General features: G+C 39.1%; 4 protein-coding genes across 5 annotated transcripts; 1 reads left to right on the forward strand and 3 right to left on the reverse strand.

The window, feature by feature from the left end:
* Positions 1–665: 665 nt before the first annotated feature.
* On the reverse strand, positions 666–3727 carry LOC306898372 (uncharacterized protein). Its single transcript, XM_079463815.1, has 2 exons — positions 3297–3727; positions 666–2883 (listed from the first exon to the last, which is right to left on the reverse strand). The coding sequence occupies exons 1-2, from the start codon at positions 3472–3474 to the stop codon at positions 1541–1543; spliced, it is 1521 nt and encodes a 506-aa protein (XP_079319941.1). The 5' UTR covers positions 3475–3727; the 3' UTR covers positions 666–1540.
* Positions 3613–5313, forward strand: sap18 (Sin3A-associated protein). The gene is made up of 4 exons (XM_079463818.1): positions 3613–3795; positions 4149–4258; positions 4338–4460; positions 4547–5313. Exons 1-4 carry the CDS (start codon positions 3724–3726, stop codon positions 4701–4703), a joined length of 462 nt encoding a protein of 153 aa, XP_079319944.1. The 5' UTR covers positions 3613–3723; the 3' UTR covers positions 4704–5313.
* Positions 5213–10552, reverse strand: ska3 (spindle and kinetochore associated complex subunit 3). 2 transcript variants are annotated; one of them, XM_079463816.1, is made up of 11 exons: positions 10448–10552; positions 10122–10207; positions 9701–9841; positions 9426–9487; positions 9181–9352; positions 8631–9081; positions 8416–8495; positions 8089–8276; positions 5960–6145; positions 5674–5862; positions 5213–5586 (listed from the first exon to the last, which is right to left on the reverse strand). In XM_079463816.1, the coding sequence occupies exons 3-11, from the start codon at positions 9807–9809 to the stop codon at positions 5563–5565; spliced, it is 1461 nt and encodes a 486-aa protein (XP_079319942.1). In that variant the 5' UTR covers positions 9810–9841; positions 10122–10207; positions 10448–10552; the 3' UTR covers positions 5213–5562. The 2 variants fall into 2 exon arrangements, with proteins under 2 accessions (XP_079319942.1, XP_079319943.1); XM_079463817.1 differs by lacking the exon at positions 10122–10207 and having other exon boundaries at positions 5219–5586; positions 10448–10503.
* A 5871-nt stretch (positions 10553–16423) lies between these two features.
* LOC306898744 (potassium/sodium hyperpolarization-activated cyclic nucleotide-gated channel 1) lies at positions 16424–18293 on the reverse strand (the record flags this gene model as incomplete). Its single annotated transcript, XM_079464486.1, has 4 exons — positions 18112–18293; positions 17890–18036; positions 16915–17152; positions 16424–16593 (listed from the first exon to the last, which is right to left on the reverse strand). Exons 1-4 carry the CDS (start codon positions 18214–18216, stop codon positions 16424–16426), a joined length of 660 nt encoding a protein of 219 aa, XP_079320612.1. The 5' UTR covers positions 18217–18293.
* Between the last annotated feature and the right edge of the window lie 5624 nt (positions 18294–23917).

Below are 23917 nucleotides of genomic sequence, written 5' to 3' on the forward strand. Positions count from 1 at the left end.
CTGCATTGTTAACATTCCAGAAGAGTCACGTGAGGCACCCATGCACGTCAGCACTGCACATACACTGGGCGGGGCTTCCTACATTTACAACACTATTCAATAGCTGCGATTATGATCTGATGCGACAAGCACACACTACACACTGTAAAGGGATAACACAAGCAACTTATGTACTCTACTTGAGGTAACTCTTTCGTTTCCAACCTTAAATTACTTATTTTGAAATTCTTCACTAGTTCAATAGAGCGGCTCTTTGATCAAGTTGTAGCTATTTTGTCTTTCATGTCTTTTATGAAATAACACAAAAAAATATGTTCCATAATTTTGATGAACTACACTATGAGAGAACATTCCAGCCAACCTACAAGAACAGTCTGGAGTAGAAACGAAACATCACTTTCTTTTTAATTATAGTATCTACAAAAAACTGAAAAAACACCTCAAAATGTCTCTCTGAGACAATATGACCAAAACTGGCGCTGCCCACTTATTGCACCAAGTTGGTGAAACAAACATACTGAAACAAAAATGTATGAAACAAACTTTCAAGATGTTCAGATGAATTATGATGAAACAAGACTGATCATAACAACTGGCCTGCTTTTTAAAAATATTGTCACATGTAATTAAACTGTGGATAAAAAGAGACTGAAAAACTAAAATTTCACAAGTACTCCAAATTTTATGGACAGACATTTGCATGTTACACAACAAGATGCTCCATTAGCTCATAGTCACATAGGCCAACTTTGTACATAAAACACATGAAAACATGGGGAACAAAATAAGTCAAATGTGTCATTGTTGTTATAAATCCTACCATTGATCAACACAACACACAAAACTAGGTGAAAGCTGGGAATACCATACAGAAATCTTAAGTGCACTCGCTGAACATCAGGCTCCTGTAATGTCCAGGGACTATATAATGGCAAATGTTATTGGTGTTGATTTAAAACAGCAACAACAACAACAACAACAAAAGAAAATCAAACAGCAATGCAAATAACTTGTAATGGTGATAAATGGTTGTAACAAAGACAACAGACTAAACAAAGGATTTAATGCAAAAATATAGTGTATCTATACAGAAGCAAAAATGTAATAAGGATCAAATTGGGAAAGGCACTGGAAACTAGGAACAGCCAATATACGAATCTTGCTGTCTCTGGCTCAAACACTTTGTTCAGTGCCTTGGATATTTAAAATTCACAAGTCACAGACTCTACTCTCAAAAATACCACATTCAGTTTAAGCTATGAATGGAATGTTCCATATCACATCAAAGCATCAACAAAGCCAAGACTAAGGAAGTTCCTTATGTAACAACACCAGAGAATTACACATTCTAGTAAATGGTCCAGTAAACCGTGTCTGATAAATGTTTGGTATAAACTGGTCATTAGGTTCCAAACCACAATGTTCTTAGAAATGTTTCATCCCCATTTTTAACAACAGATTCATACAAAATAAAGCATTTAGTTAAAAAAGGGGAAAATAAAGGTGCATTTTGCAAATGTAGTGCGGTGAATATAACAGATTACTCCAGAGGAACAGCTGAAATGCACAGGTTATTTAAGGCACAGGCAACCTGCACTATCTTATCGAAAGTGCTCACATTGGAAGTGCGATCCATGACTGTGAAGGGACTCTCCACTGGTCCGGTCAACATACAATATCTTCTCTTGACCATCTTTATGACCTGCTCTACATGCCTATGAACGTTCAGCTTGTCTAAATATGTACCCGCCACCGAGCAAGCTTCTGCATCCAGTATGCTCTGGCTGCTTGTACTTGTGATTTTGAGTTCGGCTTTGCGGGCATCCACCAAGTCACCGATGTTGAAGTCATGCTCAGCAAGCACGACATCACCTGGCAGAAGTTTACAGAGGAGGCCACAACTCTCCACTAGATTTTTGTCACTCACATGACCCGGTGATCCGCCCGAGACAAACGTGACCACACCTTGCGGAGCAACACCTATCACATACTTCAGCTCATTAACTAGAGCTAACTGGTTGGACATGGTCAATGCCGCAGAAGGAACATGCTGATTCACATCCTCTTTTTCCAGAGACACCCTAAAGCAGTCGATAATCACTGCACAGTCTGGGTAAGTGCAACGTAAAGCTGCCGGGAGGTTTTTTCTGAGCTCCACTCTAGATGGCCAAAAAACAGCAGTGGGTACCAGGGTGGTGAACATTATGTTAATGATCCGATGGACTGTCCTGGTCACCGTGGCAACCGTTATCCCAAAACGATAGGCCAAGTCTTGGTTTCTAAGATCAAGCCTAAGTCGCATTAGTGTCAAGAGTAGCTGCTGGAACTTTGAAAGTTTTCCATTTTTGTCTCCTTTCATGTGTGGCACGAGAAGCATCATAACCGTCTCAAACACAAAAAAGTTTGGCAGTCCTGTATAGAACCTAACCTTTTCTGGATCATTTCTGAATGATGCCTCATTGAGAGACATCTTCTCTACTGATTCCCTCAGCTCCATATTCTCTTTCTTAAGAGCTTCAAGGTTGGACTGGCAGTCAGGGGGCTTCATGGGGACGTATTTTACTGGCTTTTCCACTGGGCTAATACTTGTCAGGGAGATTTCTTCATCACTGTCCATTTCATCATTATCGTCTTTATCTTCATTACAACTGCTAAGCGAAGAGGAAACATTCTCTGGCTCTTCTTGACTGTGGATCAGGATGTTGTCTTCCATGAAACGTCCTTGTCCTTGTAGGAAGAGCAAAGCATTGGCTGCCTCCACTTGTGCTTCTAGTTTATCATAAAGTTCACATGCACTTGCTTCCTTCATATTTGGGGACAGTGGTGCTGAGATAAAGACTGAAGGTACATAGTCTGGAGATCTAGGATTCTTCACTTGTTTTCCTGTAAATCAAAATCAATTACCATTTATATTTATGGTTATAAACGGTTAAGACAATACATTTAGGCTATTACAACAAGGTTTGTATTTACTAAGATAGACCATAGATAAGAAAACAAACGCTAACTAAAAACGCAAAGCCTATCACCATGGCAACGCTGACACGATGTCAGTTATGTGGAGGTGTTACAAACATTAAGGCTACAGAGCACCCTTTACTACCAAATTTTCTTCAAATTTTTATTATTTTTTGCAATAACCTCACACATTTTAAGTTGTCATCAGCTTCTCGGGTTTCATAACATAATTTGCGTTCTTATAGTAGGCCTATAGGCTTGACACGTACACAAGTTAATGCATAGCATAACAATTACTTAACAAAATGAATGAATGGCGTCATTCTGTCTAAATATACCTGAAATGAAGTGTGTGCTGCAGAGTCTACTGCCCTCGTTTGGCATCCATCCTTTACGATTCACAGCAGCAATCCACCGCTGCTTCCGCTCCGGGTCCCGAGGAAACCTGTAGAAGGATAATGCGGTGCCAGGGGTCCTCCTGTTCCGACAACCAGCCACCACACATGTGTGAACCATATTCAGGCCACTAAATGCGTGGACCTACCCGCTTTCCTTCACGAGTAATATGTACAACCACAATCTGACTCCCAAAATGGAGTCGGGGTAGAGTAGGCGGTGGTATTTTACGTCACGCTTCAGAGGCTGGCTGTGGTTGGTCCTTTCAGTCACCTCTCCTGTGATATCATCTCTGTGTGTCGCGTTCTTTCATTTACAAGCTGCAAGGAGCGCACATCGTCGTTTGCTTTTCAAAATAATTACATCAACATGGCTGTGGAATCAAGAGTAACACAGGAGGAAATTAAGAAAGAGCCAGAGAAGCCAGTGGACAGGGAAAAGGTTTGTTTCACGTTTGTTTGTTTGTCCAAAGTACCAACCGTTATGCAAAAAAGCCGAGAGTTAGCATGCTAAGCTAATTCGCTGTACTGAAACCCTAAAGAAAAACAACTTTCGATCGATACCTTTATATTCGACGGTGTTTATACTGAAAGCAAAGTTTCATTTTTTACATTAGTTCTGTATCTCTATTTTGTAATGTGAGGTTTGGCGTTAAAAATAAGTTGACGTTACGTTAATTGCTTTAGTGAACAATGTTTTTTTACGTAAAGATTACACTTGCTTACTTGCATTATGTTGACCATGTTTTAAAAAAATGCTGTCCTTAATCTCTGCATGTGGGTGTTTTCCTGCAGACATGTCCCCTTCTGTTGAGAGTGTTCACCACCAACAACGGCAGACATCATCGCATGGACGAGTTTGCCCGGGGAAATGTGCCATCTAGCGAGCTTCAGATTTACACCTGGTACGAATAGTGTCATATTTGCAGCTTCTTAAAATGTAAAAAAAACTGTATAATCAAGAATTATAAATTTTTGTTACAGGATGGATGCTACCTTGAAAGAACTGACAAGTCTGGTGAAAGAAGTCTATCCGGAAGCGCGAAAGAAAGGCACACATTTTGGATTTGCCATTGTTTATCCAGACCCTAAACGACAAATCTACAGGTAAACATAGACCGATGATTCTGGGCTTTCTGCGTTGGGCAGCATATATCTTGTGAATCTAATATAATCTTGCCCTTATGTCGTAGGGTCAAAGAGATTGGAAATACAGTTTCGGGTCGCAAAGGTGCCGATGATTCCATGACACTTCAGTCTCAACGGTTTCAAATAGGAGATTACCTAGATATCGCCATTACTCCACCTAACCGTGCGCCTCCACTCCAAGGACGTATGAGACCCTACTGAGACAGATTGGCCTTCATTAAAACACACAGATATTGTTGACTTGTCAGGGGTACTGAATCTTGCTACTGGAGATCTACATTCCTGCATAGTTTAGTTTGAGCCTGTATTTTTAGGTGACAAAATTCAATGGTAGATCTTGCTTAACTTCTTTAAATGTTTGTAAAGTTAATAAGGAAGATATATGTCTAGCAGCAGGATCATGTACCCTTGTGAGTGAATATTGGGTTTTGAAAGTTGTGTAGATATAATTTTTTCCATATATTTTCTGTTCATTATTGGGTTTTATAACAGAGCTACCTTTTAGATTTAGACTTGTTGCCATAACATTCATTAAACATTTTCCCCATTATCATGTCTGTGGTCTGGATCTCTTTTAAATGCAACAAAAAGTCAATTTGTAACAAAAACAGACATGTGGGCACTCTTACGGTAGGTTATCTTTTCATACTTCCTAGGACACACAAAAGAGGAATAACTAGTTAATGGATATATGACATTTTAAATAAAAAACCCATGACGCTATCATATTTTATTGTGTGTGTTAGTATTTTGAGAGTTATGGCTTCAATCAAAACCAACTACTGTTTGATTGCTAGTAATTGGAAAGCACAACAAAAAAAAACATGATTTAAATGGATAAACCGCGTTCTCATTTTGGAACTAAACTCTTCATATAGTGTGGATCTTAAGTTTGTCAGAAGATTCACTCCAATGCATCAAGTTTAATGATTATATTTAACATTTTATTTTAGTTTCTTTGCAACATTTTCCTAAAAGTGTTCACATTAACATGAACTCATCACCACTGCATGATTCTCTTGTTTCCATATGAATTCTGCAACATGGATCCAGTGGGCATTTAAGACTTGCATTGAGCCACAAGCTGAGGAGAAAAAAACAATCGCATCAAATAAATCATAGATTTTCATCCATCCTTTAGTATGTCAAACTCGAAATATTGGTGACTTACTTTTAAGATATCTTGCGTAACTGAGCTTATATCAGGCATCTCGGGTGTGCAAGGGTCTGCAGGGAACTTCATTCTGACTTTTGGAGTTGCAAGACACCAGTCCTGATTGAGGCATTCTTCAGGCAAGGGGATAGGGCTTTGGTTTGAGTCCTTTTTCATCCTGTGAAGACTTTCACCTGAAGTACCGTTCTGTTCAGAGTTGAGGGAAGGAAAAAATGTTAATGAAATTTACCATCTTCAGTGTAACACCTAAGGTATTTAGTTAAGATTATTGCATCATGCTTACACAAGTTAGCGAACTCCCAAAAAGAGACTGCAGAGTTGGCATATCAGGTAATGGCTCCTCATAACTTTGGATTTTTGGCATCTCTGGAGGGTCACATGATAAAGATCTTGCGTTTGATGGATCTGGAAGGTTAAAGCTGGTTGCCTGTGAACCCCTGTGCAGGTAACTTTCTTCCTGTCTGGCATCCTGCAAAACAATGGTGCTTGGAATTAATAGACACGACTAGAGAAAGAACTGAATTATCAATTTGGCCAGACTTTCCAAACCGTAGTCAAAAGCGTGTACACAAATACTTGCGGTTTAATGTTATTATTCATTTTTAATAATTGGAAAATCACAATATGATAATTAATTATGCTATGACAAAAAATGCCAAATAAACTTTAAATACTATCCCAGATTAAAGCTCTGCACACTACTGACTGTTAACTAACGTCAAAGAGCTGTCATCTAGTGTGCTTATATTTGCGCATTGGCCCTATATGTGTCGTTACATTTGATTGGGAGTTTATACGGTCATAGTCTAGTAATAAAAGTGATGTCGCTTGTGGCACATATCTGATGCGTTACATATCTGTGACAGTGGGGCAAAAAAGTATTTAGTCAGCCACCAATTGTGCAAGTTCTCCCATTAAAAAGATGAGAGAGGCCTGTAATTTTCATCATAGGTACACTTCAACTATGAGAGACAGAATGAGAAAAGAAATCCAGAAAATCACAATGTCTGATTTTTAAAGAATTTATTTGCAAATTATGGTGGAAAATAAGTATTTGGTCAATATCAAAAGTTAATCTCAATACTTTGTTATATAACCTTTGTTGGCAATGATCAATCAAACGTTGTCTGTAAGTCTCCACAAGGTTTTTACACACTGTTGCTGGTAGTTTGGCCCATTCCTTAATGCAGATCTCCTCTAGAGTAATGAGGTTTTGGGGCTGTCGCTAGGCAACACGGATTTTCAACTCCCTCCAAAGATTTTCTATGGGATTGAGATCTGGAGACTGGCTAGCCCACTCCAGGACCTTGAAATGCTTCTTACGAAGCCACTCCTTCGTTGCCTGGGCGGTGTGTTTGTGATCATTGTCATACTGAAAGACCCAGCCACATTTCATCTTTAATGCCCACATTTCATTCTTTCCTTTACACGGATCAGTCGTCTTGGTCCCTTTGCAGAAAAACAGCCTCAAAGCATGACGTTTCCACCCCATGCTTCAAAGTAGGTATGGTGTTCTTTGGATGCAACTCAGCATTCTTTCTCCTCCAAACACGACAAGTTGAGTTTTTACCAAAAAGTTATATTTTGGTTTCATCTGACCATATGACATTCTCCCAATCCTCTTCTGGATCATCCAAATGCTCTCTAACAAACTTCAGAAGGGCCCGGACATGTACTGGCTTAAGCAGGGGGACACGTCTGTCACTGCAGGATTTGAGTTCCTGGCGGCGTAGTGTTTTACTGATGGTAGCCTTTGTTACTTTGGTACCAGCTCTCTGCAGGTCATTCACTAGGTCCCCCCGTGCGGTTCTGGGATTTTTGCTTACCTTTCTTGTGATCATTTTGACCCCACAGGTGAGATCTTGCGTGGAGCCCCAGATGGGAGATTATCAGTGGTCTTGTATGTCTTCCATTTTCTAATAATTACTTCCACAGTTGATTTCTTCATACCAAGCTGTTTACCTATTGCAGATTCAGTCTTCCCAGCCTGGTGCAGGTCTACAATTTTGTTTCTGGTGTCCTTTAACAGCTCTTTGGTCTTGGCCTCAGTGGAGTTTGGAGTCTGACTGTTTGAGGTTGTGGACAGGTGTCTTTTATACTGATAACGAGTTCAAACAGGTGCCATTAATACAGGTAAGGAGTGGAGGACAGAGGAGCCTCTTAAAGATGAAGTTACAGGTCTATGAGAGCCAGAAATCTTGCTTTTTTTTGTAGGTGACCAAATACTTATTTTCCACCATAATATGCAAATAATGTGATTTTCTGGATTTTTTTCTCATTCTGTCTCTCATAGTTAAAGTGTACCTATGATGAAAATTACAGGCCTCTCTCATCTTTATAAGTGGGAGAACTTGCACAATTGGTGGTTGGCAAAATACTTTTTTGCCCCACTATAGTTCAGGAATGTATCACCTTTTTTAGGAGCTTGCTGACAAAAGGTGTTTCAAATGCAGGGACCTCTGGGGTTGAAGGGCAATTTTGACGAGGAGGAGAAACAAGGTTATTCCGTCCATCTATTCGGGGAGAGAAAGGAACCCGGCGTTTCTCAATCTTAAATCCTGGGGTGCAAAACACAGGAGGCTCTGGGGATTCCAAATTCTCTGAAGGATTTGAACAGAAAATATGTGAATTAAAAAGGAGAAACAAAACAAAACATTGTAATCAGCAGCATGTTGCTTAATTGGAATCAACACAAAATAAACAGAATAACAAAAGGAAACGGCAATCTAAGAGACTTACCATTGACAACACCTTTGTTAGACACAGACGACAGACTGGAGAAGACGTGAGAGGGTTTGTGAGCATTCCCTGTTGTTTCACTGTCAAAGAAAACACACACAATACGGTACTGCATATATTTACATATAAAACTAATATATTGCTGCTGTCCTTCTAAAACCACATATCTCCATATTTCGTGATTTTTATTTTTTAGCATTGTGATATAAGTATACCTGGTTTTCTTTGGTGGCTTCTTGTTAAACAAATCCATGGTAAAATCATTGTTCCAGCACATGGTGTACTCGGAGATACCAAAGTCCTCTAACCGTGGAGTAGGAGCATCCTCTTCCATACGCAGTGAGCACTTCGGTGTTTTTGGCTGTGGTGGCTGCATGTTCATGACAAACACTGGTGGTGAGAGAGCCACAGCTGGCACTGGAGCATCATCATGGGACGGCTCAGCTTCATTGAAAACTCTTTGAAGCTGAAGTGCAGACAGACCAAAGTCTGAGAGCTTTGGGGTCCGCAGTTGCTCAACAGAAGGTGACGGCATCTTATCGGGGGTCTTTGATTGCTGAGTGTCTTCATAATCCCTGTGTCCCATCTCCTCATCTTTTTGTACTTCATGCGTATTTTCCAGCTCTCTCTCTTCCTGCTCCTCTGCCTCTTTTGTGCTGTTCATCACTAGAAGAGGGAACAAAAAGAGAATTCAAAAAAATAAAACAAAATGAAAAATTAAATAACACTGTAAACGTAACCTTCTCAGATATGACAAACATTCACCTGTGTTCTCTTGTCTTGCTTTTCGTGGTTGGTAGCCATATTTCTCGTAATGTTTCTTTAGCCTGTCAATGTCTTCTGTGGTCCTCTGCTTTAACACCAAGCATCTTCGGATGAAGGTCCTCAGTTCAGTACTTCCTGCATCTTGTCCGGCCACCTGATCCTGAACTTGCCGCTGCAGCAATGTAACAAACAACATTACATTAAATGTAACTATAAGAATGGATCATAAGTAAACGCATACATACCTTTAGTTGTCTGACTTCAGAATGTAGCTGATATAGTGCTTGAGCCCCATTCTCCGTGTCTTCTGCATATGACCATAAACACCAGTGAACGAATGCACAATTCAATGGACATATGATACAGCCCTGGTCATTAGGACATCTTTACAGTAATATCCTAACTCATCCTATGTTTACGCTAAAATCCCAATTAGAGCAATAAACTTGTCAGATTTAAACATAAAACAGGAGGTTGCTGTAATGATCTTTTAATAAACTTCAACATGTTGCCTGTTTACCATCGTCCTCTTTCAGGTTTTGACTTGCATGCAGAAGATTGTTGCTCTCAGTCTCCAGATACACGGTCAGTTTACGCAGCTTCGCGAAGAAACGCTCTGAAGCATTCATACTGAGTGTACGTTACCTCAGAAAATTACAGCCTAAAAGAGGATGAAGTCACAAATATACATTCATTTAACCATTTACCTACCGCTATAAAGAATCAACTGTACCTATTCTAGACTAAACACTGGAGTGAAGTAACGTTATACAACAACACAAAATGCTAATAACAATACACGAAAGAGAGCTAATCATTAAAAACACTTCGACATATATAACGACAACATATTTAAAAACTCCGCAAAATATCGTAACTAATGTACTGCAGTTTAATTAAGCAAATTTGAAGAAAATGTAACATAAATATGAACTTCCTACACTTTCAAATTTGGCGGCACATCCGGGTTCCTCTTGTTAGGTTTTAAGCAGAGATGAACCCCGTCAGTGAAGCTCATTATTGACACCTAGTGGTTGTTTGCGTCACAGGCGCCGATTGAAAAAAAGTACAGTTAGGTCCGTAAATATTTGGACGGAGCCACATTTGTGTTATTTTAGCTGTGTATCAAAATGTATTTCAGTTACAGTTAAAACGGATATTGTCTTAAAGTGCACACTAGCTTTATTTAGAGTTCCCACATCCAGATCCAATTCACATCCAGATAAGCTGAAGGCTTTAGGACATTATTCACAGGTGTGGGCTTTACCTTCAATAATTTCTTCATAAATAAAGCATGTTAAAGGTCTTGAGTTGATTCTACGTGTGGTGTTTGTGTCACCGGGTGAAATGAAGAGGAATGGCCAACGACATTGACGAGCGCCAGCTGTGACCACTAATCAGGCCGGTATTGGCGAGCACATGTGGGGAGATGGATAAAAGGAGAAGCTGGAAGCCGTAGGGGGGTTCGTGTTTTGTGTGCTTGTTTTTGACCTCGGATTCCCTTTAGTGTTTTCTACCAGTGGAGCGTGAGGGTGAGGGTGAGGGTGAGGGTGAGGGTGAGGGTGAGGGTGAGGGTGAGGGTGAGGGTGAGGGTGAGGGTGAGGGTGAGGGTGAGGGTGAGGGTGAGGGTGAGGGTGAGGAAACACTGAAGACGGGTGAGTGACTGGCAAATGGGATTGAGGACAGAGTGATTAAGGATAGTACAAAGGATCTATGTTGTCACCAAAGAGGAAAGTTAAGTGCACTTTAATTGGAAAATGAGAAAAGTGATGTTATGAGGATTGGCCTAGAGCAAGTTGAATACTGACCTGTGCTTGCTGGCTGGGTGTATTTCTCTCACCGTGAGCCTCCGAGATCAAGTAAAGAACTGGGCCTTATGTGATCGATCTGGAAACCTGATACCCTCGTGGATTGTCCGACCCTGCAGAGATGGAGTGAAGGCCTGTTGTTCACTGTGAGGTAGTGTGGCATTGCAGTGTCTGAAAGTGTGAAGTGAACACGTGTGAGGAGTCCTAGTATTTATGTATGCACGAGTGTGGGAGATTTAACCATTACCATCACTCGGTAATCTTGGTCTGGGGAAGTCTAACCAGTGGGGTATCAAGCATTCAATCTGATCTACAAATCTGAAGAACTGTGTCCGGGTTCCTAGCCTGTTGTTTCTGTATCCGAGAGTGGAGAAGCTCGGCCTTGTGCGCTGGTGGGACGAGCCGCACTTGAGGTTGTGGGAGATTATTGTTCTAGGAACCGAAGAAAGCCCAGTCACCCCCCTTGTGTTTCTCGATTCTCTCCTGGGAGACTGCCACCTCCTCCCTGTCTGCTCAGGGAAAGAGAAAGCCGGTTAGTAATGCTTGTACTGCCTACCCATTGTTGTTCTGTGACCACAGGAAGTTGCTGGATGCTTTGGCGACACCCTTCGATGAAAGTCTGGTCCACCGCTGCCCAGCAAGAAGCAAACCTCGAGTCTGTTGGCTGCTGCACCCGACCTGCTACGAAGGAGGAAGCCGGTTAGTAACGGTTGTACCGCCTACTCATTGTTCTGTGAACACAGAAAGTTGATAGATGCTCTGGCGACACCCTTCGACGAAAGTCTGGTCCAAATAATGGGGTTCAGGGAGATCTCCATGCAAGTGTAACAGACCATAGTTAGATTACAAAACAAATCCATCAGAAAGATGTCAGGTCAATTTGGTACATTCGTAGCAACAAACACACCAGTGAGCCCAAAAAAAGGCATCCACATGAAATAAGTGCAGTGGTGGTGGATGATGACTTTATCCTCTCCATGATAAAGAAAAACACATTCACAACATCCAGTGCAGAACACTCTCAAAGAGATACATTTGTCAATAAAACAAAGAGAATACAAGGAAAAAAATTGTATTATCCGTTTTGTTGAAGATACCTTTTTGAAGGCTTTTGGCTTACCTATGAGCACTTGAGCTTAAATGAGACTTGAGTGTATGAAATAGACGTAGGTTATGGTGTAACCCATGATTTGTTGCAATTTTGAGGTGTTGACAATAAATGCGATTGCTCTCCTCACAAATCAACTGTTTCTTGTTTTTCACTGACATGTCTGTTAAGTGTTGAAGACTAGTGCTGATTTGAGCCTATATTCAGTATGAGTAAAATACTCAAGTACTGTTAAAATCAGATACTCTGAGACTTTTACTGAAGTCGTTTTGCAATTGGTGACTTGTAACTTGTAATGGAGTTATTTCCGCTGCAAAGGTCTCTGTACTTAGACTTAGAGCGGCCCTTCAACAGTGTTTCATGCATTCTGACTTATTTACAATGTTAAACTTGTCTTCTCATGCTTGACCTGGCAACTTGTCAAAAAACGAGTTTGACGTATTTCTGTACTCGATACACTTCCCCCAGGGATAGGTTTCGTAAAGTTTTTTTCGAACATAAAAAATCGTTATGTCACAACTTTTCTTAGTCCCTTATTGGACAATTCTCCCAAAAAAGCATGCGGCATGCCCAGGCATCAACCAAGGAGAGCAGGAGAAGCATGAACACAAGTCACTTTCACTTGCGTGCAGGAGGAGAGAAAGAACTACTTTCAGCTGTGTTTGTCTGTTCATTGCATTTGGATGATGAATGTTATATAAAAGATAGATATAACAATGGATTTAGAGATCGTTTTGAAATTGATCAATTGAAATCATAATGGAGTTATGCTTAGGGCACCAAAATGGCTAGCAGCGGCCCTGACTCTACGGATATTTGAAGGGTACGATACTTTTCTGTAAGTACTGAAGATTAACATGAGATCCGCAAAACTTGAGTTATGGCCTCTAAGTATGGTTTTCAGGTACTCTTTACACCTCTGGATGCAGGTTTATTAATGATAAACATTGAGATGAGTACAGGTCCGTAAGTAAACCAACAGGACCGGCCATCTTGTGGGCATCCTGCGGCGGCACAGGATCGGGCATCCTGGGGGATAGTCGGCTGGAACTGTGGCTGTACGGGACACCGGCTGCTGCACCGGACTGGATGGAGAACGCATATTGTGTCCTGATCAACAATAATATGTTTCTCTCCATTATCCACTATTAGTGTCGAATAACAGTTCATCAAGGTACATCTGGAGACTGAGCCTTAGACAGGTGCAGATGAGTTTAGTGACACATTATTATTAGTGTATATCTCTTTACTGTCTAGACGTTGTAATTGCGTAGTGATTGTGTTCCTCAGTAACATTCTGAAAAGCATTTGATTACCTAATTGTGTTCTTGTTGCATTTCACAACGCCGTCTTAACTTCACTGTGAATCAAAAGCTCAGGTCTAATCTGCATGATGGCAAAAAATACAAATAAATACTTGTTTGACAATCATCAAGGTCTTAACCTGGCCCTATAAGCTTAATATTCCTTTTACTGTTACCTAAAATACCTTGTCCGTAAAACAAAATCACTTTCTGCTGCTTTAATATCTGACTTTGTTGTCGCTTTTATCATATCATTTTATCAAATATAATAATTTCTCATTGAAAGTTTGCTGAATCATTTTAGAAATGTATTTCTTATTATTCTAAGTGTAATATGTTCTTGAAAACAGAGACTCCGTAAAATTCCAAAGATAATTCTGTAAATATACATTTGGAGGAGTGACTTCTAGAGACCGTGGCAAGAATAAGAGCTATTAAACACAAATTGTGACATTTTTCCTTGAAGGTCAACACTTGTTTGCTGAATGTGTAGCATACATTATCTCAAGGACAGCCGCAAAAATGAAGTGGTGGAAATGATTGTTATCAAATGTGTATTTACACTACCACAGGTGTATAAAGCCAAAGCCAAGGTCATGTCAAACACTTCTAAACCATTCCAGGAGTGTGGGTAAGTCCCTTAAACTTCTCAACATTTTAGATCACATTTATATAGTTGTAAAAAGTCTTGTTTCAAATTTGTCCAGCTCAAACTCATCTACTACTGAAATCATGGCACTCTTCGGAAAAGTTCTGGAACCTGTGGGCTTCTTGCAGTCAATGCGTGTTTTGGTTGAGGGAGTCTGTGCTTTTCTCAGTGGTACTGCCTCAGCTGATGACACAGACCAAGTAAAGAAAAGTTTGGACCACATAGACAATGAGCTCAGTTCCTTTGGAGCAGGCTTGCTCAATGATCAGGAGGTCCATGGTCTTGAAGATGACCTGATCACAGTGTACAACCAGCTAGGAGCTGCCATAAGAGCCCAGCCACAGTTCACAAAACAGGAGAAAGAGGTGTTTCTGAGCTATGTCCGAGAATATCGCCTAGAGAGGCAACTGACAGCCCTTTATAATCGTATAATGGGGATATCCGCCCTGACAGATCAACCGACCCTACTGGAAGAACTCATCCAGAATCTTAAGCCTAAACAATGGGAAATGAAAGAGTTTTGTGTAAAGGTAAAAAGAATGCATTTATAAAGAAATGTTCAGTAAATAAGTAACAAAAAATACAATTAAAAAACTATTTAATATGTTCTTGTAGTTCAGTTAAGAGCACAATTCTAGCAACATTAAAGCCATGCATCCAGTTTTTATATGGAACATAGGCCTACATACAAGTTCAGGTTCAAAGCCTTTATTTTCATATGTTTCCAATGAAATTCTTTGCTTTCCACTGTGCGGACATTGAAAGATTAAAAATAGAGTAGAGAGAAACATAAAATTACAAATATACAAACAGTGCAATAGTAGTGCTATATAATACATTGTTACGTGTGTGCAAAGAAATATTCTGACAAAATAAAAATAAATGCATACCTAGGCTTTAATGCAGTCAAAAATAAAAATTAAGAATTTACAGTTTTAAATGTCTATGAGTGTACATTAGACCTAATTTAAATGTGGTCGTATAGTGTCCTTGAAAAGTCTTGAATGAAAGTGTTTGAAATAAAACAGTTCTTCTGATAAACGTCAAAGTACAGAGATAAAGATTCCTTTTTATTTATTACATTGTAAAACATTTCAGAGCCCAACAAATTTTCTAGTGACTGGTAACATCTACATTTTTAGTGGGCTCAGTTGACATTTCATATATTTATCACAACAGTCTTTTCAACAGGGGGTTATGAAATTTACTAACCTTCACATTTAAAACTTTACCAATTGTAAAATGTAGATGCAGCGGGTTTATGTACATGATGGTGTGTTTATGAAACAGTTTAACTGAAACCGCAAATTATTTTTATAAATGAAAAGTGGAGTAATATTTCTGAGCGATATTAACAATAGTGTGTGTTCTATGTCCTTCAGGTTAACTTTGTTCTAAGCACAGGTCTGGTTTGCCTTTTTGTAGAGGCCTATCTGATAGGCAGAGATCAGGCGCTCTTGATGAAAACCTGGTCAGGTAAGATGAGCGTCCTCTACAGAAAAATGAAGGCCATCAGAGGGCGCTGCTCTGCATATTTCAAAGAACAGGCTGAGGAAGATATAAAAAGGCAGATCCTGGAGGCGCAGAGAAGCGGAAATCCTCCAGAGGAACAAGCATCAGAAATCTTAAAAACATTACAGCAAAATTACGACTGGCTGCGCTGGGCCGTCATGGTGCATCCTTCTGTGTGCGTTTGGACAGAAGTAGCATCAGAGGCCAAAGAAGCAGGCGAGGAGATGAAACCAGAGACCTCCATACAGTCTGAAAACTTCTTATCTGTTTGCTCAGAGGAGCTGCATTCCAATGTGGTGGCCTGCTACCGAGACACACCTTCCTCACTGGACAAACCTCTCATTCACCAGCTGATCGTAGACCTGGAGTGGAAGATCCCAAACCCTCCTCCTGAGATCTATGCCGCTATTGAAGAAGACCCGAGTAAAGCTAGGCTTTATTTGGCCAAACGCATGCTGAGGAAGCTGCAGGAGGGACTTGGTGCAGGTGTGGCCATCTATGTGGTACCAGGTAAAATGGAGATGATCTGTAATTTTCCTACTACATCGTACTACCTCTATGAATACAGACATAGGTTAGCCACTGGGACTGTTTGTGTGTTTGGGTAGGATATTTCTGTCACATTTAAACATGCATTGTAAAATTCTTAAGGCTATTATACACGGTTATAAATGTTTATTGCAGCTTTCAAAACATTTGTATTGCTACAAATAAATGAGCTATCCTACCTTATAGAATTTAAGATCGTAGTCCTAATCCTTTAACACACTGTATATGCAATAATACATACATTTTTCAACCAATAAAAGTTAATTGTACAGCTCCATATTTGTGTCACTGATGATACTTGAGCTATACTTCATTATAATAACAGAAGGTCTTTATCCTGTTGAGGTGATTCCAGGTCCCTCTTAATCTCAGGATAGTCCTGCAGAACACGATTAAAGCGGTCCACTGACAGGGAAAAGAGCTGACTGGTAGTCTGAGATTGTACTGTAGCCAAACGCTGTTCTTTTGTTAAGAGACACGACTCTGAAAAGGACAAAGAAATGCGTTCTAGGGAAACATCATCTACAATGTGCAAATAGTTAAAAGTGGTTCACCCCCCCACAACAAAATACTCTTTGTCTCTCATGTAACTTTAAACCCATATCGCATATTTTCACATACACAAAATAACATATTTAGAGAAATGTCTCAATGTTGTGTCTATACAATGGAAGACAGTCATGCAGGTTTCGAATGATGTGAGGGTGAGAAAACAATGGAAGATTTTTCATTTTGGGAGAACTATGCTTTTAAGTATTTGACTAAAAGCATTCAATACAAAAAAGTTTAGATTTTGAGACAAACCTCCAAAATAGTCTCCATCACACAGTTCCCTCTCGAAAAACTCATTCTTCTCAAGGACCTGCCCATGTTCAATAAAGAACATGCGGTCACCGGGAGTATTCTTAAGGATGATGATCTCGCCCTCCTGATAGACCTCATACTGAAGCTCCATGAGAATGTTATTAACGAAGTTTATATCGCGGTTCTGGAAGATAGGAACTTTCCTCACGTGGCTCAAGCATATGGTCATCAGGATTTCCTTAAAAATAAAAAATAAACGAAACCAGTAAAATAGTCATTGAAAGGTCAAGTGTGTCATTTATTTGAGGATCTTTTGACAGAAATGCAATATATTATACATAACTATGTCTTCAAATAAAGACCTTACATAATGAAACGTTTATTTACCTTAGAATGAGCTATTTCCATACATACACCGCAAGTCCCCTTTCATGGAATTCGCCATGTTTCTACAGTATCCCTAAATGGACGAACGGCTCTACAGAGCGAATTTCGTAAATATGTTATCTCCTTTGGCAAAGAAGCGAAAACGCAAAACCTCAGCCAACGTAGTGCTTCTAAAGGGAGCAATTCGCAACCTCACCGCTAGATGCTGCTTAAATTCCAACACTGGACCTTTAAGTACTTGTAAAGATGCTCTTCTACTACACATAACATTTAGGCAATCTAAGATTTTCTAAGATAAGCAGGTGTCAGATGGGAATTATCATTCTAAAGAGCGTTTCAGTTTTCATTATGCTGTGTCTATTAAGCAATTATCAAGCTTTTTCCACCATTGCGCCGATCAACCTCATTGGTTAATCGTTCCACTCCGTGCCGATTCGACAACCGTGCTGAAAATTCTGAGCTGAGAATAGTTTGTAATCGTGCTGCGTCGAACCAGGCTCATGTGGAAACATAACTGTAACCGTATCAGACTGTGCTTAGAACGGTTCGGCGTGATGGTGGAAAAGCACTCATAGTTGTGAGCAGTACCTCTCTGAGAGATGAGGAAACCCACTTCAGGACGTCTTTCTCATCGTACCATTTTCCTGAATAACGTGCCTGGAAGTAGTTGTTAATGCGCATACGAAGACCTTTGGGAAGTTTCATGAAAGTCATGTAATCTTCCAGATGATTCATCTGTGTAAAAAAAGCTAATTCAGCCAAGAAAATATGCATGTGCAAATTTTGTAGTAGGGTTTATCTTTTTTTCACCTTGTTTTTATAAGCCCTTGCTGTTATGTCCACATCAGACATCAAAGCAGCAGTGTTGGCGACCATAACAGTATACATGAGGGCACCAGATACAATGCTTGTCATGACGATCCACAGCTCAACGTCATCTACAGTAAAGGAGAAAAGCCTTGAAAGATGCACTTATTGTAGAGTATGACGTTGTGAGGACAATATCCTGCTATATCAGCTGATTAAAAGTATACTCCTTGCTTGTTGGTGTGTCAGAGGAGCCATATGAAATTGCAGTCATATGAGATAGGGCTCGAAAGACTCCAAAAGAATACTTCTCCCCCACTGTAGCATTCTAAAAATGACACAAAACAAAGCGTGTGATATTGAAATATATGTTATATACATTACAAGCACAAAACAGCTATAGAATTGAATCTCAAACTGTACATATACATCTGACATCGTATATTATAATGCGGATATCAGATAAACACCATTAGATTCTCTCTTCTAACCCAACAGTCTGATGGAAACTCTTCCAGCATGGGTACGAAATACTGAATACATCCATTCCAGTGGCACAGCAGGAAAATCATCATAAATAAAGACAGGATTCTCATGAAAATCCTCACCACCTCCAGGTTAGCATTTGAAACCTATGAAGCAGAGATTTCGTATGAAAATCACAAGAACAATTGAAAGAAATAAAGACACATATGATGACTTTGCTCTGGTCTTTTTTCAGCAAGTTGTTAGCCTGCGCATTCACTACATAAATATTATTAGGCCTAACAATGTCTTATCATGTTCTGTGAGTGTTCTATAATAAAATATACAGTATATTCAAAAAATGTGTTACCTACTCTTTCTACCTCATTGAAAAACCTAACAAGCCGGGATACACGCAGCAGGCGAACGAGACTGAGGATTCTCACGAACATCAAGATGCGCATCATTTTGTTTGCTTTGGATGATGGAGAGTCACCATGGTACTGCAGGTCCTGCAATGACAAGTGCACAAGACAGATTTGTTTTCTCTTTGGAAACGTGATAGTTCGGTATAGCCGTTGTGTTGAACAAGCCTCAGTACCGCAATTAATAGTATGTATCCAACTGGGAATGCTGCCACCATATCCGGTACGAACCAACTCTTTAAATAATGTTGTCGAATGCTTTTCAAATCAAGAACGGCTCCCTGAGGAATACATAGAAAAACTCAATTGAATTAGAGGCTGGTATAGTTCTTAAAAAAATTACATTAGAGAAATCTATCTAGTTTACTTAGTTGTTCAATTAAGGTGAGGTGTCTTGTGTCTAGGGCTTTTCCTTACCTCGCTGTCCTCATCGATAATACCCATTCGAAAATTAAGGCCTACATCAATCAGAAACAGAGTGTCCGAGAAGACATTAAAGCCTTCCCATCCTACTCCACTGTTCCCATCTAGAAAGGCGATCTCCATTGGGATGCCAATTAGATTCAGAAATGTTATGGCCACCATGCACATGATGTAGTAACTCCTGCAGAAAGGAGGGCACTAGTCATAATCTTTGCATGACATTCCATAACTAGTATTTACTTATATACTCTACAGTACTGTGAGTGTTTTGACATGCACTAAATCACACTGTGTTTTACTGCGCTTTCACCTACTGTACTTTAATGAACTGCACAACTTTACTACACACACACATGCACTACTGTACTTTACTGTACTAAATCACACTATATGATACATTTTGCTGTGCTGTACACATGTATAGCTATTGCTAGGTACATTATTTGCATTTGTTAGACGCTTTTATCCAAACCAACTTACATTGCATGATACAATATATTTATACTATATGCTATACTGCACTGTACTGTACACATGTATATAACTAAATTACTGTACTGTACTAAATCACACTATGCTATGCTATGCTGTGCTTTACAGTACCACACACACACACGCGCGCACACACACACTAATGTACTGAATCACAGTACTATATGAGACACTGTGCTGTGCTGTGCTGTGCTGTACTGTACTGTACACATGTATATTGCTATGTGCTATGCTGTGCTAGGCTATGCTGTACTATACTGTACTGTGCTTTACTGTACCTTTCACAAACGCACACACAGTACTCTACTGTACTAAATCACACTACTATATGATACTCTGTGCTGTACTATACTGTACATATGTATATAATTAAAAACTGCACTTAATCACACTAGTCTATGCTACAATATTCTGAAATTACTATGTTTACTGATTTGTGAACAGCTTTCATGTAGCTCAGTGGTAAGAGCATTGTGTTATCAACGCAAGGTTGTGGGTTTGATCCCAGGGGATTGCACATACCAATGTATAAATAGGATAATGTAATGTAAGTCGCCAAATGCATTAATGTACATGGAGACATGGATATAAGAACAATGCTGAACAGTACTGAAGAACACAATACTATATACTATGCTGTACTGTAATTTATTATACTGTACATATGTATAACCCAAATCACACTATACTGTGTTGTATGGAACACAAATTTATAAACAAATTGCTGCACAGTGCTTAATCACACTTTATGCTATACTATGCTAAGCAATATTGCACTGTACTAAATCACACTGTACTGTATAATGCTATACGTACTGGACTTAACTCAATTACAATACACAACTGTTCTGTACTAAATCACACTATACAATGCTATGCTATGCTATGCTAAGCTATGTTCACACACGCACGCAAACACGCACGCACGCACGCACGCACGCACGCACACACACACACACACACACACACACACACACACACTGTGCTAATTCACACTATACTATGCTATTTCGTATTGTACTTTATTATACTGTACTGTACACGCTGTGCAGTACTGTACCCAATCACACTATACTATGTGCCTTACTGTTCTGTGCTTTACACATACAAATACATTACTGTACATCCCTAAATCACACTATATGATGTATGATATGCTTTACTGTACTGTACTGTGATTTACTGTGCTATAAACTTATATTAAACAACACTAATGTGCTGTACTAAATCTCACTATACAATGCTATTCTGTACTGTACTGTACTGAACAGTATTGCACTCTAAACATACATATAACCAAAATGCGGTACTGTACTAAATCAGCGGTACTGTACTGAACTTTCCTCAATCACAATAAACAACTGTGCTGTACTAAATCTCACTATGTTGTATTTTACAGTAAACATGTGTATAACTACAATACTGTACAGTACTAAAGCACACAATACTATATACTATGCTGTACTGTACTATATAATATTGCACTGTACACATGTACCAAAACACTGTACTGTACTAAATCAGACTATACTTTGCCGTACTGTACACATATCTATAACTATATTACTGTACAGTGATAAATCACACTATACTATGCTATACTGTGCTAAACAAATATATAGGATGACAAAACTGCACTGTACTAAATTAAGCTGTACTATACAATGCAATACTGTACTGTACTGTGCTATACTGAACTGTTTTGCACTGTAAACATATACATTTACCACAATACTGTACTGTACTAATCACACTATGTTGTACTGTACTGTAAACATGTGTATAACTACAATACTGTACAGTACTAAAGCACACAATACAATATACTATGCTGTACTGTACTATATAATATTGCACTGTACAAATGTACCAAAACACTGTACTGAACTAAATCAGACTATACTATGCTGTACTGTACACATATCTATAACTATATTACTGTACAGTGATAAATCACACTATACTATACTATATACTGTGCTATACAAATACATAGGATGACAAAACTGCCCTGTACTAAATCAAGCTGTACTATACCATGCAATACTGTACTGTACTTTACTAAGTCACTATACACTAAATGCCATACTGTAATGTACTGCATGCTTGTATATAATCACTGTTAGGTACTGTACTGAATCACACTACACTATGGTATACTATGTGTTGTACCTTACAAACGTATAAACCTACTACTGTAATCTACTTTACAACAACACTATACTTTTTCAAAACTCAGAGGCAAGGTTAGGATACAGTACCTGAAAAGGCTGAAGGGATGGATGACAAATATGCCCTCATTTTTCTGTCGGATGCACTCCCTCTCCACAGCCACCTCACTGCCGTAGATATAGAGTGAGCGCCTGTTCAATTGTGGCAACAGCAAGTTCCTCCAGCCGCTCCAGCCGAAGTGTCTGCTATTCTCAGGTGCGAGGCTCTCCATACCCAGGCCCTGACTAAGCACCACAATCACCAAAGCGAATTTAACATCTCTCACCCTGCTTCTCTGACAACTTTATTTCTGGACTTTCTTTTATGCTGACCATTTCATCCACTTTTCTTCTTATCCTTGCTCCCTCGTCCCCTCTCTCCTTCTCTCTTACGCACACACAAATATATTCGCAGAGTAATTTTCCATCACAGTTCTCTGGCACTGTTCAGAGCGGAGAAAGAGATTCTGTTCTTTCCTCTTCGTCAAACTAACTATTGTCTCATCAACTATTCAGGATCTTTGCCTCGTGCTCACATCAGCCAGGCTCATCTGGACTGTGAGACAGCCCTTTGACTCGAGGAGGTTTTGAATATCACAACTATTGTCATCTGAACTAGACAGATGGTTCTGATTGCACCGGACCCGAGGCTGACAATGGGAGGTTATAGAGTTACATACACTCTTATTGCATGATAATGACCATGAATATGACAAAGAGATTCTTGATAAAGAACATACAAGAATGTATAAGTCATTTTGAAATTACAGAAAACACATAAGTATCTTTTTCCGGCTCTAATGTCAATTCGGAGGAATCAAGAGTGTGAGTAAAACACCAGTTGTATTTCTCAGGTAAATCTAGAAAACATATTTGTGTTTCTCAAAAATAGCTTAACAGTTTAGCATACATGCAGCATGATACAGCTTCCTAGAACTTCAGCAAACTTAACAATGTATTGTATTGCTTTTTTTGGCAGTCCATGTATATGAGTGTCACAATCAGGTGTTGAATTTCAAAGTGGCATTCAAGTAATGTAACAGGTAACTGATCTTAGATTCTCAGACAGCAACAAACACATTAAATTATCATTCACTGTACACTACCTATCACATTGCACATGGTTATCAAGAGGTTCACCAGATTCACTTATAAAATATTTCTAGTCACTGCTTTTGTCAAAAATACTGTAATCACGTGAAGCACTGTACAGTTAAAAATACAATAATATAATATTTATGCATGCTTACATTAATTATTTACATTAAGCAAAACAGAACTGAGTTGGTTCAATTTGTCTGTGTTGACAGTGTTGCAGACTACAGTGTGATATAGATCTGATTACCTTTGACCCAATGGCTATAGCCAAATCACGGTCGTGCTGTGACATGGCTTAAATAAATTATTTTTTAATTATAATGAAATTATAATGAAATAATGAACTGTATCAAACACAAAGCATTTATTCAAACAACAATCTAACTCTAAACAATCTAACAAACTAAAACCAAGAAAATGATATATTTATACATATAACACAAAAATCTAAGTATTCATTAATATTATGGCATATTACATATGGTAAAGAGTTTACATGTTATATATTAAATAATATTCTTTAAAATATGTCATACAAGGAATCATAACCGTGAGTCTTGTTTCACTTAAGTGAAGATAATATTGTAGGTTATAATTTTAGTTGTAAATTCAGGAAAGTGTAGCTATTTTGTAAGTCTTAACACAGAAAAACAGGAGAGTCTTTAAGTTATGTTATCCACAGAAATTACTTTGCCC

This window comes from Barbatula barbatula, assembly GCF_947034865.1.
Source record: "Barbatula barbatula genome assembly, chromosome: 9".
Classification (NCBI taxonomy): domain Eukaryota; kingdom Metazoa; phylum Chordata; class Actinopteri; order Cypriniformes; family Nemacheilidae; genus Barbatula; species Barbatula barbatula.